The sequence below is a fragment of the Loxodonta africana genome, chromosome 15 (genome assembly GCF_030014295.1).
Source record: "Loxodonta africana isolate mLoxAfr1 chromosome 15, mLoxAfr1.hap2, whole genome shotgun sequence".
NCBI classification, from domain to species: Eukaryota; Metazoa; Chordata; class Mammalia; order Proboscidea; family Elephantidae; genus Loxodonta; species Loxodonta africana.
This window is the reverse complement of record NC_087356.1, coordinates 30,843,255-30,861,979: the sequence shown is the minus strand read 5'-3', so window position 1 is coordinate 30,861,979 and position 18,725 is coordinate 30,843,255. Positions and strand designations below refer to the sequence as shown.

General features: G+C 39.4%; 1 protein-coding gene across 8 annotated transcripts in view; it reads left to right on the top strand.

Moving 5' to 3' along the window:
* The first annotated feature begins 436 nt into the window (after window positions 1–436).
* The window catches only part of GCFC2 (GC-rich sequence DNA-binding factor 2), a 60,551-nt gene continuing 42,262 nt past the window's right edge, over window positions 437–18,725 (top strand). The window contains exons 1-5 of one of the 8 annotated variants that reach the window (XM_023552814.2): window positions 439–750; window positions 9,250–9,399; window positions 10,966–11,190; window positions 12,201–12,298; window positions 17,443–17,558. In XM_023552814.2, the coding sequence (XP_023408582.1) occupies window positions 492–750; window positions 9,250–9,399; window positions 10,966–11,190; window positions 12,201–12,298; window positions 17,443–17,558 (848 nt within the window). In that variant the 5' untranslated portion in view covers window positions 439–491. Of the gene's footprint in view, window positions 751–9,249; window positions 9,400–10,965; window positions 11,191–12,200; window positions 12,299–17,442; window positions 17,559–18,725 lie in introns of all 8 variants that reach the window. The other 7 variants (XR_002786713.2, XM_023552812.2, XM_023552809.2 and 4 more) reach the window with 7 other exon arrangements.

Sequence of the window (18,725 nt, the reverse complement as noted above, 5' to 3'; positions counted from 1 at the left end):
CTTTTCACATCACATGCCACTATCCTAATAAAAAAAAAACCTTCTAGTGTCCTGAAATTTATCTATCTAGATTTAAAAAGAAAAAGCTTTCTTTGCAATAAGTCATTAATAAATTATGAATAACTGGTCATGCATAGTGCCTGACTCCCGGACAGTTTGCTCACAGAGAGCTTGTGGATGCTTCTCTGTGTGGGACTCAACTCGAGCAGGCTCTGGGAGTCGCTCCGCTATGGTCTAAGAAACCACAACTTGGAAAGAGTACTTTGCATGCCCACGCCTGGGCCCAGGGAACTGGGCTGTCAACTTCATCGAAGGAAGGGAAACACGCATGCGCACTCCTGTTGACCCGGAGGAAGCGGGAGCGGACGCCGCCGCGCGGTATGGGTGCGCGCACGCGGCGGAAGGGCGGGAGTGCGCGCCGATCTTGCAGGACTCGGGTGTGGGAGGCGGGCACACGCGCGTGGCCGGTGCCCGAGGCCCGGGCTGCTGCCATGGCTCAAAAGCCGAAAAGGACTTTTCGGCAGCGCCGGGCGGATTCCAGCGACAGTGACGGCGGCAGGGAGTCGCCTACAGAGCCCGGGGCGCCGCGGGAGCAGGCGGCCCCGGGTCCTGCGGAGAAAAGGCCGCCTGCAGAGGCGGCGAGACGGCCGTTCAGGGGCCGGAGCCGGGTCTGGGCGAGTTCCCGGCGCGCCGCGAGAGCGGCCCCCTGTGCAGGCAGCGACCCGGGCGACCAAGGCGACTCCGAGAGCGGTGAGGGCGCCCGAGGGGACGTCCAGGCGGGGCGGGAGCAGGTCCGCGGGTGCCCGGAGCCTTCCGGGGCAGTTCTGTCGTCTGCCGCCGGCCACCGGGAGCCCCTAGTCGCAGAGGCAGTGAGCAGGACTCCCTCCCGCCTGAGAGCACTGGCCCGCTGCCTCCATCCCCGTTTGGGGCTCCTTTGGGGAGTAAAAGGAATTCTGTACGGATGGGTGGATGGCTCCTGTGTGTTTGCGTCCCGAGGTGACCTTAACTGATTGTAGCTATAGATCAACACTTGGTGTTTATGAGGAGTTAAATAATGCTGAATATGCTTAAGCAAGCAGGAAAGTTATATGTACCTTTTGGAAACTTGTCAATTCGGAGTTGAATCTTTATGTTTTAGAAAACACTTAGCCAGAATGAATTGTACGTTAGAAGAATCTAAGTGACAGGCTTTGGGACATTCTCTTTTGCCTGTTCTCCTTTTTCATCAGTTATTTGCAAAAACTGGGATGAAAAACAACTATGTCGCTGAGTAGCATAACCGATAATAAAGTTAAATATGGTGTAGTGATTTCAGGTACCAGTGAGTTCTTAAATATGGATTTGAGCAGCGTAAAGTTTACGTAAAATGTGCTGTTAATGTGTTTGAATTGGAGTTTAATAAGGAACAAGTTTTTGGTTAATCTTTTCGGTAAAAAATTTTCTCCCTGCTATTACTAGTCCATTAAGGCAATCTTGGTGTTTTCTTAGTCATTGTTAGGACCTTGTATCTGGTGATGGAAGTCTTGATAACTTTTTGTGTTTATTTTTCTACTCTAAAAATGTGTAAGTCATCTAGTTAAACTTTAGCAGGAATAGAGAGCACAAGTTTTCTGTTTGTTTGTTTGTCTTGCCTTCTCAAGCAGCGGTTTTCTAGCTTTTTGGTTTTACCAAAACCAGTTGCCCTCCAGTCATTACAACTCATAGGATGGAGTAGAACTGCCCTATAATGTTTCCAAGGGAGTAGTCTTAATGGAAGCAGGCTGCCACATCATTCTTCCACAGAGCGATTGGTGGGTTTGAACTGACAACCTTTCAGTTAGCCGAGTGCTTCACCACCAGTTCCGCCAGGACACTTTTTTTTGTTTGTTTGTTTCTAGAACCCCCTTTATACTATTAAAAATGATTGAGGGCCCCTGTGAGGTTTTGTTTCTGTGGATTTTATCCATTGATATTTACCATATTTGAAATTAAAACAGAAATGTTTAGTAAACCATTTTTTTAAAAAAAAAAACTATTGCAAACCCATTACATGGAAGGATAAATAACTTTTTTTTTAATATTTTTTTTTTGGTGAAAGTATACACAGCAAAATAGGTTCCCATTCAACAGTTTCTACACGTCGTGTTCAGTGTGTTGGTTAGTCTTCATTTTGTGTCAATATTCTCGTTATTTCTGTTTTAATTGCTCCACTCCCATTAAAGTAGTCTCACTGCCCCCCAAACTTCTCATCTGTGCTTTAGAGTAACTTGTCCATTTGGTATCATGTGGATAACTTTTTAAAAAAAAGATTGCAGTTCTCAAGGGTGAAATTCTCTACTTTTTGAGCTAACCTGCTATTTAGTTAAAAAGTGATTTCAAGTGATAGTTTCTGTTCAAGAATTAAAGAGTATCTCAGGGCAATAGTCTGGGGGATACCCTCAGTCTCAGCCGGTTCAGTAAGCAGGGGTTCTTTGAGAATTTGAAGTTCTCTTCCACATTTTTTTTCCTCCCCTTTTTATCAGGATCCATCTATTGTGACCCTGATCAAAACATTTGGTAGTGGTAGCTGGGCACCATCTAGTTCGTGTGGTCTCAAGATAGAGGAGGCCATGGTTCATGGATAATTAGTCCTGTAGTCCGATTCTTTCTCTATTTCTTGGGTTTCTTTCATTCTCTTTTGCTACAGCAAAGAGAGACCAATGGTTCTATCTTAGCCAGCTGCTTGCAAGTGTCTAAAGCTTCAGACGCCAAGTAACATTTTTGTGAAAAATAATTATTTTCCAAAAAATAGAAGAACACCATTGTTTCTCATTTGCCCATCTCTTTAATGTCTGGCCTCATGGAAGACAGCTGAATTGTCATAGCCGCTTCTGATTGAGTCTTTCGTGGTATGTGTTGGTTGAAGTATGTGAAGAAGATGCAGCCTTAGATATGTGGTTAGAGGAGTATTTAGTAGCCTTTTTCGATCATTAGTGGTATTCTGCTTTAATACTACAAGAAAACTCAACAAGTAACATTTTTCAAAGCTTAGGTAAGATACAGAATCTGAAACCATATCAGTACATTTTTTTGTACTCTGTTAAATTAAAATCTGTTGTACCCGTTGTGTATGTAGAATGAATCTTTTACCCGTGCGTGATTGGTAATATTGTGCGTTGACTATTTGGAATGTATTGGCTTGGTGAGTTTGCAGATTTTGCAAATGCTGACACTTTTTATGATACAATACCAAAAAATAACTTGGCTAATGTTACCACTAATATCATCAGTCTCTGAGTATTGGGAAACTGTCAGGTTCACAGTGAAGGATACAGGTTTTTCTAAAATTCAAATTTGCACTTGAAATTTCTCATTCTTGAAGTGATAGGCACACTTTGTTCATTTTTGAGAAATGATTGTCACAATACCCACTTCTGAATAGCCAGAGTTTGTCAATCCTTCTTTCAAGTAAACTACTTTTCCTCTTCAAAAACAGTAGCTAGTTCAGCATGCAACTCAGTCACACAAATGCTTTTCCTCGAAGCAACCATTGTATTGGAGTGCGCAGCAGAAGTACCTTATGCATACATCCCTTTGGTTGCACAGAATATTAAATAGATGTGTGCCGGAGACGGCCCAAGATGGCAACTTAGTCACACACACCAGTCTGCCCCCTACAGCGAAGAGCCAAGAAACTAAGTGAAACAGATACAGGTAACAGTCTGGGAGCCCAGAACAGCAATTGGAAGGATGAAGAATTAGATCAAACACCAAAAGGAGGGAGAAACTGGATGAAAACTGTGAACGAGGAAATTTATGGACTGTAGGCACCCTGCCAGCCGGCCAGGTGCAGCATGGTCATCTTGAGACAAAGTAAGCACTGTTCCTGGATAAGAAGCACAGGAAGGCAACTTCACAATAGGGAACGGAGATACTGTGTAGACAAACCCAGAGTGAAGCAAGGCGAGCAGAACAGGAACCATATCAAAGGAAGGAAAGTACTGGAAGTCAGGCAGGAGCCCTAGGATCCAAGCAACCATAGAGCAGAAAGAAAGCCAGACAATAGGAGTAAAACTACTCACTTGCAGTGGAGGCAAGAGATCCCCTCCTGGCCAGATGCTGGGCAGCTCCCCCCCCCCCCCCCCCCCGCCCATGCATCTGGTCAGGGCTGAGTCCTGATCAAAGGCCGCACTCTGCAGGGAGTACAGCAGCATCCAGGCCAGAGACTCGGGAACACGCTTCCCCCCTTTTACCCTCTTCTGTTCTTCTGGTAGCCAGCAGTGTACCAGCCAGCAGACGGCCCCCCCTTGCCTGGCAGTCCATGGCATGCAGTCCCACACTGTCCGACCTGCAACCAGAGGCTTGTGCCAGCTTCAGCCATCCCCATGCCGCCACACCCCCGGCAATTGGCGGCATGAGCTCTCACCCGACTCCCTCTCCCCTGCCCCCACTGCCACTCCCACCCATCAGTCCGCAGTGTGAGTTCCCTTGCCACCAACCTGTTGACCGGTGATCAAAGGAAAAGATCCATATGATCATCTCAATTGACACAGAAAAGGCATCTGATAAAATCCAACACTGTTGCCATGATGAAAATTCAGCAAGATAGGAATAGAAAGGAAATTCCTCAATATAATTAAGGACATATATGCAAAATCAATAGCCAACATTATTCTCAATAGAGAAAAACTGAGAGCATTCCTCTTGAGAACAGCAACAAGGGAAAGATGTCCTTTATCATTACTCTTACTCAATATTGTACTGGAAGTCCTAGCCAGAGCAATAAAGCAAGAAAGGGAAATAAAAGGTATTCAAGTTAGAAAGGAAGAAGTAAAACTATCCTTATTCACAGATGCCATGATCCTACACACATAGAAAATCTCAGAGACTCTACAAGAATGTTACTGGGACAAATAGAAGGATTCAACAAAATGGCAGGGTACAGGATCAACACACAAAAATTAGTTGAGTTCCTCTGCACTGACAAGAGGACTCTTAAAAGGAAATCAAGAAAACAATACCATTTACAATAGTCCCCAAAAGGATAAAAGTATCTAGGAATAAACATAACCAGGGCCATAGGAGACTTATACAAGGAAAACTATAAAACACTACTGCAAGAAACTAAGAGATCTACATAAATGCAAAAACATTCCATGCTCATGGATTGGAAGACTTACCATTGTGAAAAATGTCCGTACTACCAAAAGCAATCTATAGATATTAATGCAGTCCCAATCCAAAGGAAGGAGGCCCAGAATAGCTACAGCAATATTGAAGAAGGTCAAAGTAGGAGGCCTTACACTTGCCGATCTCGAAACTTACTATACAGCCTTAGTAAGCAAAACAGCCTAGTACTTTTTCAATGACAGAGACATTGATAGACCAGTGGAATAGAATTGAGAACACAGAAGTAAATCCATCCATCTGTGGGCAGCTGATGTTCAACAAAGGATCGAAGTCCATTCAGTAGGGGAAGAAATAGTCTCTTTAACAAATGGTGCTGGCAAAAGTGAACATCCGTATCCATGCCTCACACCATGCACAAAGACTAACTCAAAATGGATGAAAGACCTAAACGTTAAAGCTAAAGCTGTAAAGTTCCTGGAAGATAACATAGGACCAAAACTAGGGGACCTAGTATTCGGCATAAATAGCCTATCAAACATAACTAGTAATACACAAATAACAGAAGATAAATTAGATAACTGGAACCTCCTAAAAATTAAAACACTTATGCACATCAAAAGATTTTACCAAGAGAGTAAGGAGAGAACCTATAGACTCGGGGGGGGGGGGGGACTTCAATGACATATCTGGTAAGAGTCTAATCTCTAAAATATATAGAAAACTTCAACAACTCAACAAAAAGACAAAAACAATCCAATCAAAAAGTGGGCAAAGGAAATGAACAGACAGTTCACTAAATAAGGCATTCAGGCGGCTAATAAATATATGAAGAGATGCTTGCAGTAATTAGCCATTAAAAAACCAAAACCAAACCCGTCGTTGTCGAGTCAATTCTGACTCATAGCAACACTGTAGAAGGGAGTAGAATTGCTCTCTAGGGTTTCCAAGGAGCAGCTGTGGATTCAAACTGCCGACCTTTTGGTTAGCAGCTGTAACTCTTAACCACAGCACCACCAGGGCTCACATTAGCCATTCCAAAACAAAAAACAAACCCAGTGCCATCAAGTCGATTCCAACTCATAGCAACCCTGTATGACAGCGTAGAGCGGCCCTATAGGGTTTCCAAGGAGTGACTGGTGGATTTGAACTGCTTACCTTTTGGTTAGCAGCCAGTCTTTTAACCATTGCACCTCCATTAGAGATATGCAGATCAAAACTACAATAAGATACAACCTCACCCCTTTAAAAATGGTAATGGTCAAAGAAAACAACAAATGCTGGCGAGGCTGTGGAGGGATTGAAACTCCTATGCATTGTGATGGGATTGTAAAATGATACAACCACTGTGAAAGACAATATGGCACTTCCTCAAAAAAGTTAGCAATGGCAATACCTTGTGATCCAGCAATCCCACTCCTAGGTGTATATCCTAGGGATAAAAGAGCAGTAACATTGCTGCATTATTCACGTTACTGCATTATTCACAGTAGCAAAAAGATGGCAACAACCTAAGTGCCCATCAGCAGATGAATGGATAAACAACTTGTGGTACATACATACAGTGGAATACTATGCTGCTATAAAGAATAACGAGGAGTCCATGAACATAACATGGATGAATCTGGAGGGTATTATGCCAAGTGAAGTAAGTCAATCACAAAAAGACAAATACTGTATGGTCCCACTATTATAAAAGTCAAGAATAGATACGCACACAAAGCAAAGCTCTTTGATGGGTACCAGTGATGGAAGGGGGAATCACTTTCTAGATAGTAGACACTTGTTACTTTTGGTGATGGAAAAGGCAATCCCAAATATGAGTGAAGCCAGCACAGTTTGACCAAGGTAAATAAAGACACTAAGAGGTACAAGAGAAAAAGGGACAATTTTGGTAAATGCTATAACATATACAATTTTGCAACAACAGTAAAAACAACCGGAACATATATGTGTGGTTATGTAGGTAGATATGGATACATATATGTGTATAGGAAGGCATAGTCAAGTAAATGCGCTTGCATGTATGGGTATATCTGTAGGCATATGTCCATACACATTTGTGTGTGCTACATATATATTCACATATATAGCAAATCACATAGGGGGCACAGTTACAGAGGTTCAGCATATCCAGACAACTCACAGATTGATTTACTGGGTCAAGGGGCTTGGGACCATAGTCTCAGGGGACAACTTAGTTGACATAGTTCACAAAGATAATGTTCTACATCTTCCTTTGGCAAGTAGTGTCTGGGGTTTTAAAAGCTTGCGAGCAGCCGTCTAAGATACAACTATTGGTCTCTACTTGAATGGAGCAAAAGAGAATGAAGGAAATCAAATGCTCAGAAAAGAAACTACTCTACAGGACTCATAGCCCACACGAACTATAGCCTCTTCTAACTTGAGACAGAACTAGGCGGTGCCCAGCCACCACTACCGACCATTCTGACCAGGGACACAATAGAAGGTCCTGGATAGAATAAGAGAAAAATGTAGAATAGAACCCAAATTCTTAAAAAAGGCTAGGCTTACTGGACTGATAGATAATAGAGGAACCCCCGAGACTGTCACCCTAAGATACTCTTTAAACTCGGAGTAGAAGCTATTTCTGCAAATCACTTTTCAACCAAATAATAGATTGGCTTATAAAATGAACAGTATCATCCATGAGTAATGTGCTCCCTTAAACAATTAACTGTTTGAGGCCAAATGGTCAGTATATACCCGGAAGCAAAGACAAGAAGACAAGGAGGAGAAGGGAAGCTAGATCAATGGAAACAGAACAAACAGAATGGAAGTAACAGGAATGCTGACACATTGTAAGAATTGTGACCAATGGCACTGAACAATTTGTATAAAACTTGTTAAAGGGGAACCTAATTTGTTGTGTAAACTTTCACCTGAAGTACAATAAAATATTATTTTAAAAAATTAGATGTGTGCTCAAGGGTCAAGATTTAATAGAAATATATTTGTATTGTTTCCTTAAGGACCTTCTTAAGTAAAACTGGCTTTTTGTTTTGTTTTCTTGCCAGCGATAGTGGTCAAGAATATAACTACTGCTACTATAGATTGGTGTCACTGCCTTGATTCATACTAAAGGGGCCAGCAGTTTTATCTGCCACCGCTTTTGCTCACTTATGTAGATGTCCACACATAAAAAGGGCATGTAACATGTTAATATTATGATGGAAGTGGTTTTGACTTCACGGGTCCCAGGGACCTCCAAAGGTTGATGGACCACACTTTGAGAACCACGGCTCTGATGAGAGCTGCAGCTGTATTCCTTCCTCCTCCAAGTTATGATTTTACTCCTGAATTATCTAGAACTGTATGTAAGTCTTCTACTTAAGAATTACCTTAAAGGTAAAAAGTACTGTTTGTGTAACCTTATGTTTTAAGGTTATTTGTAAAGATTGTACAATAATTGTAAGCTAACAAATCCTTTCTTGTTGATAATACCAAGAATTCCTTTACATTTTGTTCATTAAGTTCTTATAACACCCCTGTGAATGTTATCTTTATTGAGCAGATTAATTGAAACTAATGAAGTAAATGACCTTCCCATGATCTGAGTGAAGACCACAGTGCTCATGACATCTTGCCACCAGCTATTGAAATACGATATGATGAGAGCCTAGATTGGGCGGAATTAGTTTCACAACCTTTATTCTTTGATTACTAACTTTGTGACTTGGAGCATGTTCTTTAGCCCCTCTAATTCTTGGTGTCCTCATCATTAATAACATTGACTTTACAGAACTGTCACTATTGAATGAAATAAAACATGTGAGATAGGTTTCAGTGTGCCTGGCACATAGTAAGTATACATGAAAAAAAATCTCTACTTGTTCACTACCACTATTTTCTATTCCAAATATTCGTTAAATTATTGTGCTTTTTTTTTTCTTCTGTGTTCCCTTTCCTCATCTCATTGCATCCTTTGTGAATATTTCATTAGTTAAGTGGATAGTACAAATAAGGTAAGTTTTTATACGTTTATTAGACCATTCATGGGTTTCAGAAAGAGTGGAAGGCAGAGAAAGGCGTGTTATGTTTACTTTAGGTACAGAGTAGGATTAAAACACCATATAATACCTAAGCCATATGTTGGTCATAATTCGAATTATTCATCCCAGTGTCTTGACTCTTTCTTGTTAGATTCAGAAAATGCCTTGTTAGAATCCAGAACAGTTGATCTCTCAGCCGATGAAGAGGATGGGACACATCACTCCTCAGAAAGTGAGGATGATCAGAGCTCATCTTCCGACAACTCTAGCTCTCCAGAAGAAAAAGAGTTTTCATCAGCAGGTTGGTAATATTTGTAATTTCAGTTAATAACTTTTTTCTAACGTCAGTATTTTCTGTACCGGTGGTTCTCATTATTGATGACATAACAAACTCTAGTGAAGTATGGGGCAAGTAATTTGTTAATAATGATTGTCCAAGTGCCAAAATTGACTGTTCATGTCAACTGTAAATGAAATGACAAGGTGAGCTGGTAGTTTGTCATACCCATAGAACACAGAGGGCGATAACCTAATATCTAACAACTGGTACATCTAAATGTCTCACATTTGTTTACGTGGGACTCACCACAGGACCTTGGAGCTTTACTTGGTTGTGCTCTAGTTATAGACTGTTTCTCACATTGGCGAAGTGATTAAGAGCTCGGCTGCTAGCCGAAAGGTCAGCAGTTAGAATCTACCAGCCACTGGTTAGAAACCGTATGGGGCGGTTCTGCTCTGTCACTGTGTCACTATGAGTCAGAATCAGCTCAATGGCAGTTATATTCCTGGATGCCCACAGAGGAGGTTCGGGCCATAGTACATGTAGTCCCCAGTTTACAGTGGGGTTTTGTTCTGATGACTCCATCATAAGTTGGTTCTGATGTAAGTCGAATACCTCAATTTTTTTTTTAGTTTTCATTATTATTGCTTTGTATTATCAATATCTATATAAATCTGATCTTTATTTGTCTTTGGGGGTTAAAAACATTACAAGTAAACTTACAGATATATTTTACTACATACATACGTGGAAAAATTCGTAAATTATAAAAATTTACTCTGATGAAGAATTGGACGACATCCGCATTTTGTCCGTTGCGGTAATAACTCCACTTATGGAATGTTCTGGATCACCTGGATCATCCCTGGGAATGGGGATGGCATTTCTCGTCAGAAAGTTAGAGTTGTCTGTGTGGCCCTTTTCTATTTTTTATATATTTTGCAGTAACATCTCACTGATTGCCGAATCTGTTGACTTTAGCAAAGTGATCAGTGTTTGGGTCCGTGTCGTCAAACAGCTGAAGCCCCTGATTTAACCTAGAAAAACTCCCGCTAATTCTTTTTTGTAAAATTTTTCGACAGCTTCTCTCTTCTCTCTCACTGTGTGTTTCTTCTTCAGCATGTCTTCCTCTTCAAAATCTGCTAAGTCCTAGTCTGTGAATCCCTCTTCTTCGCAATCTAGGAGATGTTCCACACTGGCAATATCAAGTTCTAAATTCAATGTTTTTGCCATACGGACAGTCTTTCCATCGGTCTTGTTCATCATATTATCCTGATCAAATGCTTGCAGCATGTTCACATAACTTAGCAATTTTCTTATATCCCCTGCATGCATTTTCCCAAAACTGGAATGTTCTCAGTATATTTTCGGATACTTCTAGATTGGATTCATTTCTCTAAATTACATTTAATTTCTATCAAATTAACTTAATTTCTTACTTTACTGATGTAGATTTTGTGCCATTTATTAAGTTTTATGCGTGTATCAAAATAGTGGAAAAAAAATGGGAAAATGGTGCCTTTTGTCTAAGTGTGAAGAATATTTTTTTTGGAGTTTGGTCTTCACTGTCCTCTCTGTTTCATTCAGTTAGGATCCCTGATGCAGCTTTCATTCAGGCAGCCCGCAGAAAACGTGAACTGGCCAGGGCCCAAGATGACTACATTTCTTTGGATGTAAAACAGACCTCCACCATCTCTGGTATAAAGAAAAGCAGTGATGAAGATCTTGAGAGTGAACCTGAGGACCATGAAGAAAGAATACTGTTCACCCCAAAGCCTCGAACACTTAGAGAAAGAATGGCTGAAGAAACAAGTATTTATTTATCAGTGCATAAAGATAAAGGCATTTTTATTATAATATTGTGATAAAGTCCCTATAGAAGCTTAGATAAGTGTCATATCGTAAAAGTGTTGGTGTTGATTTTTATGTAATATCAGTTTGGTCAAAGACATTATGACCTCTAATAGTTCATGTCTGTGGGTATGTGTAATATTTACTATTGCCTATTTAACAAGTTTAAAAAATACATCGTATAGTGTCTTATTTTTGAAACTTTGAAAACCGTCATTGTCACCTTATAAAGATTTTGTTTTAAAAAAACACAGGCATCTACATGTTAAAATCTTCCCTACTCCACTAGATGTCCTCTATCAGTAATCCTTAAGTCTCAAAAAACTGTTTTCACATTTCTCCTTTATAAGCAAGAATATGCATTTTGCCCAGGTTTTTGTCACTTCAAAAAATATTTTTTCAGAATGAGAATTTTGTTTCCTTATAATCCAGAAATTATTAAGTTATTTATAAATGTTTGGATTCTCGGTTAGGAATTGAGAGCTCCTTCTTTCTGTTTTCCATATATAGGGCTGTAGTGTTTTGAATGGGACAGTTTGGTGGTAAGAGTACAGGTGCTGAAGTCAGATCACTGAATTCAGGTCCCAGCTTCAACACAGCCCTCAGACAAGTTACTTATAACCTCCCAGCTTCTGAATTTCCTCATTTTATAAATGAGGGTACTAATAGTGGTTTTTCCCCTGGACTGTCATGAAGGATAAATAAGTTACCATATTTTTGCACAAATAACATGCGCCTTCTACGTTTGTTAGCCGCACGCTTCCCATTTTTTTACAGCAGTATGTAAGTGCTGTGCTAATTTTTTTTACAGCAGCGGCAAACAAACGTAGAAGGCATAAAAATACAATAATACATGTAAAATGCTCCTAAACCTGCATATTATAAGCCCCCAAAATGCAAGCTGCCGCTAATGGAATGAAAACTATTGAATGTTTATATGTGAACTTTTTTTTTTTTTTTTTTTTTTGTAGTAACTAGAAATGAAGAAACAAGTGAAGAAAGTCAGGAAGGTGAAAATCAGGATATTTGGGAACAGCAGCAAATGAGGAAAGCAGTGAAAATCTTAGAGGTAATAGTTTTTATACCGTATGTATTAGTTTCTTGTGGTTGCCATAACAAATAGTGCACACTAGAGGTTCCCAAACTTTCTCATTCTTGGAGCCCTAGTGTTTTGCTAATTTTACTATCGTTCCCCAGGCCAGAAGAAATACCAAAACAATTCCATTTATTAAATAGGTTCAAGAAATTCAATAAGGTTTATGTCTTAACAACTTAGTATCCAATTAGGTAAAATAATACGGATAAGTTAAAGAAACAATGTTTATTTTTATTTTTAAATAACCACAGTTACTTACAAATGGAATAAGTGCACTTATTAGACACTGCGTGACTTCTCAAACCTTAGAATCAGATTAGACACTGCCAGCCTCATTTCCTGATTTTTATATGGTACTTGTGTTTTATCACGTCACTGTTAGGTGCAGTTGAGTCAGTTCCGACCCATAGCGACCATATGTACAACAGAATGAAACACTGCTCAGTCCTGTGCCGTCCTCACAGTTGTTATGCTTGAGCCCATTGTTGCAGCCACTGTGTAAATCGTCTCATTGAGGGTCTTCTTCTTCTTCACTGACCCTCTACTTTAGCAGCTGCCAAAATCCCAGCTTCACAAATACTTCATCAAAAGGAATGTAGTTCAATCTAATATTGGGACTTTGAACTGATGAGAACTAGCAGTCCAACAGATGTTGAGTATTGCTGTTCCCCTAAAAAATTTAAAATATCCCTGTGGGATATTTTAGGGGAACAGCAATACTCAACATCTGTTGGACTGCTAGTTCACAGGGATACCTTGGCACACAGTTTGGGAACCGTAGTGTGCATTAATTTTAATTCGGATTCTTTTACTTGACATACTCCTGTTTTTACATAGTTATAGAACAACCAATATCTAATATCTCCAAAATACTTACTGGAGCCAATGAATCGTCATTTTCTTAACCGTTCCTCCTTTTGGTGACCATTTTAGGTTATTTCTGATTTGATTTTTCTTCCCTGTTAATAATATCAATGCGTATTTTATTGTCCTTTTTCACTTCTTCCCTCCTTTTGTTTCTTTTGTTCAGATGTGCTTTTGAGCTGTTAACTTAGGATAACTGCTAAGCGTGATACTGCTCATCAAAGGCAATGAACATATTTTATGGCACTTAATACATTTTTCTCTAATGCTTTCTAAGGAAACGTAGAACAATCTGTAATGCCGTTGATATTATGAAAGCGTTTCACCACAGCCTTGCCTTTAGGTGCAAGCTTAGTTGGTGGAAATGTAATCTCAAGCTTACTTGATTGGCATTTTTTATTACCAGCATGGGTGGATTCACTGATTCCCTTACTGAGGATCTGGTACATGCCACTGCATCAGTTTCCTGTGGCTACTGTGACATACTTGGTGACTTGAAACAACAGAACTTTATTCTCTTACCATTTTGGAAGCTGGAAGTCCAAAATCAAGGTCTCAGTAGGGCCGTACTCTTTTCGAAGACTCTGGAGGAGAATCTCTTCCTTGCCTCTTCTGGCTGCTGGTGGCTGTTGGCATTCGTTGGCATGTGGTCACATCTTTCTCTCCACCGTCTTCTCATTGTCTCCTCCTCTTCTGTCCCCAAACTCCCTGTGCTTCTCTCTCATAAAAATACATGTAATTGCATTTAGTACTACCTGGATGATCCAGGATAAGCATCTCCTCTCAAGATTCTTAGCTTCATCACATCTTTTGCCACATAAGGTAATATGCACAGGTTCTGGGGATTAGGATGTGGACATATTTTTTGAGGGCACCGTTCAGCCCACTACGGCCACTTATGGTGGTAGGTACTGAAATATGCAGTCCTAGTTGGGGAGAGGCAGCTAAACAAAGTAAGTATAGTGTGATGTTATGGGTTCTCTGAGAACTCCTGAGGTGGCACAAAGGATCAAATGAGTGGTCAGTTTTACAGGAGGGGAGATGCATGGAGAGACTTGGAAAAGCCTCTGCCAAAGTGATAATACTTGAACGGGTCTTTGAAAAAATGTTTATGATGTGAGGAATTAGAGACGAAAGCATCAGGAGCAAAGGCATAAAGGCTTGAAACAGTCTGATTAGCTTGGGGATTTTCAGATATGATTGGAGTTAGATGGGAGACTTAGAAAATTAAGGTGAGAAATGATGATGCCCCATATATTTAAAATTATGAAAAGTATAGTTAAGCCAATGAGTTGCCTGAATACCTGCTTCACCTCTTTACATGTCTTTGTCTAAACAGAGGTTCTCCAGGACCATTTGAACATTCTAAACATGACGATGGTAGGCAGTCATCAGGCAGAGGACAGTAATGTGAAATATACCATGTTACAAGACGTATTAGTTAGGAATGTGTTCTTCTGCAAGTAACAGAAAACTCAAATAACAGTGATTTAAACAAAAGTAAAAGCTTTATCTAGAAACCCTCCAGCAGACTTCCATTTACTTTTCATTGACCAGAATGAATTTATGGCTCTTTTGTCATGGAAAAGTAGTATTTAGCTTTTGGGAAATAGGCATTGGTTTAGCCAGACAACTGTGTCTACCACCCAAGGTGATATTCACCAAGGACTGTTGATTCTTCAAAAACTGCATGACTTTTTAAGATTACACTATACTGTAAACCAAACTAGTTATAAAAACATTGAGAACTAAGCTTTTGTGAAAATACAAGATTTTGTGTTTGGCTTTCATATGTGAATTATGATACAGTTTTGCAAAACCAGTGGCTTACTCATTGGAAGTACCATTTTTTTTTTCAACAACATAAATGGTGACTATACATGTGGACCTCACCAGATGGAAAACACAGAAATCAAATCGACTACATCTATGGAAAGATGTGATAGAAAAGCTCAATATCATCAGTCAAAAGAAGGCCAGGGGCCAGTTGTGGAACATACCATCAATTGATCATATGCAAGTTCAAGTTGAAACTGAAGAAAATTAGAGCAAGTCTAGGAGAACCAAAATATGACCTTGATTATATCTCACCTGAATTTAGAGACAAGAATAGATTTGATGGATTGAACACTAATGGCCAAAGACCAAACCAGTTATGAGATGACATCAAGGACATCATACATGAAGAAATCAAAAGGTTGTTAAAAAGACAGGAAAGAAAGAAAAGACGAAAACGGATGTTAGAAGACACTCTGAAATTTGCTCTTAAATGTAGCGTAGCTAGAGCGAATGGAAGAAATGATGAAATAAAAAATCTGAACAGGAGATCTCAAAGGTTGCCTCGAGAAGACAAAGTATTATAATGAAATGGGCAGAAATCTGGAGTTCGAAAACCAAAAGAGAAAAACACTCTCCGTATTTCTCAAGCTGAAAGAACTGAAGGAAAAATTCAAGCCTTGCATTGCAATTTTGAAGGGTTCTGTGGGCCAAATAATGAATAATGCAGGAAGCATCAAAAGAAGATGGAAGAAATACACAGAGTCACTGTAACAAAAAGAACTGGTTGACATTCACCCATTTCAGGAGGTGATCGAGAACTGATGGTACCGAAGGAAGAAATCCAAGCTGCACTGAAGGTATTGGCAAAAAAAAAAAGGGGGGGGGGCGGGGGGGGGAGGCTTCAGGAATTGATGGAAAACCAATTACGATGTTTCTACAAACGAATGCAGCACTGGAGGTGCTCACTTATCTATGCCAAGAAACTTGGAAGACAATTACCTGGCCAACTGACTGGAAGATATCTATATTTGTGCCCATTCCAAAGAAAGGTGATGCAACAGAATGCAGAAATTATCAAACAATATCATTAATATCACATAACTAGCAAAATTTTGCTGGAGATAATTCAAAAACAGTTGCAGCAGTACATCAGTGGGAAACTGCCAGAAATTCAAGCTGGATTCAGAAGAGGACTCGGAATGAGGGATATCATTGCTGATGTCAGATGGACCTTGGCTGAAAGCAGAGAATACCAGAAAGATGTTCACCTGTGTTTTATTGACTATGCAAATGCATTTGACTGTGTGAATCATAACAAATTATGAATAACATTGCAAAGAATGGGAATTTCAGAACACTCAATTGTGCTCATGCAGAACCTGTACATAGACCAAGAGGCACTTGTCTGGACTGAACTGGGGAATACTGCGTGGCTTAAAAATCAGGAAAGGTGTGTATCAGGGTTGTATCATTTCACCATGCTTATCCAGTCTGTATGCTGAGCAGATAATCCACGAAGCTGGACTATATGAAGAAGAACAGGGCATCAGGATTGGTGGAAGAATCATAGAATCTTTAACAACCTGCAATATGCAGATGACACAACCTTACCTGCTAAAAGCCAGGAGGACTTGAAGCACTTACTGATGAAGATCAAAGACTATAACCTTCAGTATGGATTACTCAGGATAAAAAAAAAAACATAAAGGAAACAAAAGTCTTTACAATTGGCCCGATAAGCAACATCATGATAAACGGAGAATACTGAAGTTGTCAAGGATTTCATTTTATGTGGATCCATAGTGAATACCCATGGAAGCAGCAGTCAGGAAATCAAATGATGCATTATATTGGACATATCTGCTGCAAAAGACCTCTATAAAGTGTTGAAAAGCAAAGTAGTCACTTTGAGGACTAAGGTGCGCCTGACCCAAACCATGATGTTTTTAATTGCCTCACGTGCATTAGAAAGCTGGACGTAAATAGGGAAGTCTGAGGAAGAATTGATGCCTTTGAATTATGGTGTCAACAAAATATTGAATATACCATGGACCACCAGAAGAATGAACAAGTCTGTCTTGGAAGAAGTACGGCCAGAATGCTCCTTAGAAGTGAGGATGAGGAGACTTTGTCTCATGTACTTTCAACATGTTATCAGGAGTGACTGCAACCCTGGGTTTAAACATAGCGACAATTGTCAGGATGGTGTTCCCTTCTGTTGTATAGGATTGCTGTGAGTCCAAACTGACTCGATAGGACCTAACAACAACACAACAGTGTAATTTAAAGTTCTAAATTTTAAAACTGAGGGTTTTAAAAACTTTTTTTTTAAATGTTTTGTTTTCACGTAGAGTTGCACAGGCATGGAATTTTTGTGCTGGCGGGGACCTTAGCTGCCCAGTTTCCTTTCATGCTCTTAACATTTGTAAGGTAAATTAAATGTTAAAAAAATGTAAATTTCATATTATTTCTAGGGAAGAGACGTAGACCTTTCTCACAGCAGTGAATCTCAAAAAGTGAAGAAGTTTGATACTTCCATTTCATTTCCACCAGTAAATTTAGAAGTTATAAAGAGGCAATTAAATACTAGGTAAGTAACGTTCATTTTGAAGTTACTTTTGTCCTAGATATTTAATAGTAAAACAATATAAATAATAAATGGGTTTATAGGTAGAAATAGCATCTCCTATGTTAACATAATTAACACATTAATTTCATTTTTGTGTGTCTTTAGTCTTTATAATAGATACATATTACCTAGTTAAAATCAATAATCATAAAATTCCGCTGCTTTTACTTAACATGGCCATAAGCCTTTTTCTGCCTGGTTAAATAGCCTTTAATTTTCTAAAAATACCATGTTTGTCCATATAGTTGATATATCATAACTTACTTGAGTACTTCCGTTAGACATTTTGATGTCGGAATTTTCTCAGCTATACTTTTTTTTTTTATACATAATGAATGAACATTTTGTTCCTATAGGTCTTTTAGTCTGTTAAATAATTTCTTAACTTTCCACAGGAGGTTGACCTTGGCAGTGGGTATACATATTTTTATGACTCATGGTAAAAATTGTCTTTCTGAAGTATGGCTATCTTTTATTTGTTGTTGAGTGCCTTCGAGCCTATTTGGATTCATAGTGACCCCGTGTGATGGAATAGAACTCCCCATATGGTTTCCTGGGCTGTAATCTTTCCAGCCTCAGGGTTGGTTTGAACCGCACCAACCTTTTAGTTAGCAGCAGCCAATTGCTTAACCAGGGCTCTTTCAACATTGTTATCTTTTATTTTACTATTTTTAATACTTCTCTCTTAAATAGTATTAATCGTAATATAAATGGCATTTTTGCTAAAAACAAAGCAAGCCCATTATAGGTTATTTTAAATATATTTTCTCTTGTACTGCTTAGGATCTAGTGTGTGTCTTTAGGCATATGAAGGAATGTGTATGATGGTGAAGGTCTTAATTAGCCCTAGAACAGTTTGGTACAGGGGGTTTGATTGTCCTGCCAAAGCAAGTAATTGTAAAGAGCATTTCACTGCATGTCAGTATTTTTCTAATACCTGGAAATAGGTTCAAAATTCTTTTCCCCAGTATCTTTTCTATAAATCAGCTTTAAAGTGGCTTCATTCCTTAATGATATTGCAACTAAAATGTATTTGCTGTAGTTGTTCATTTAAACGTAGATTTGATGTAGAAAAGGATGTTTTGTAACATTTCTTAGAGAAATAAAATTAAAAAATCTGTAGATATA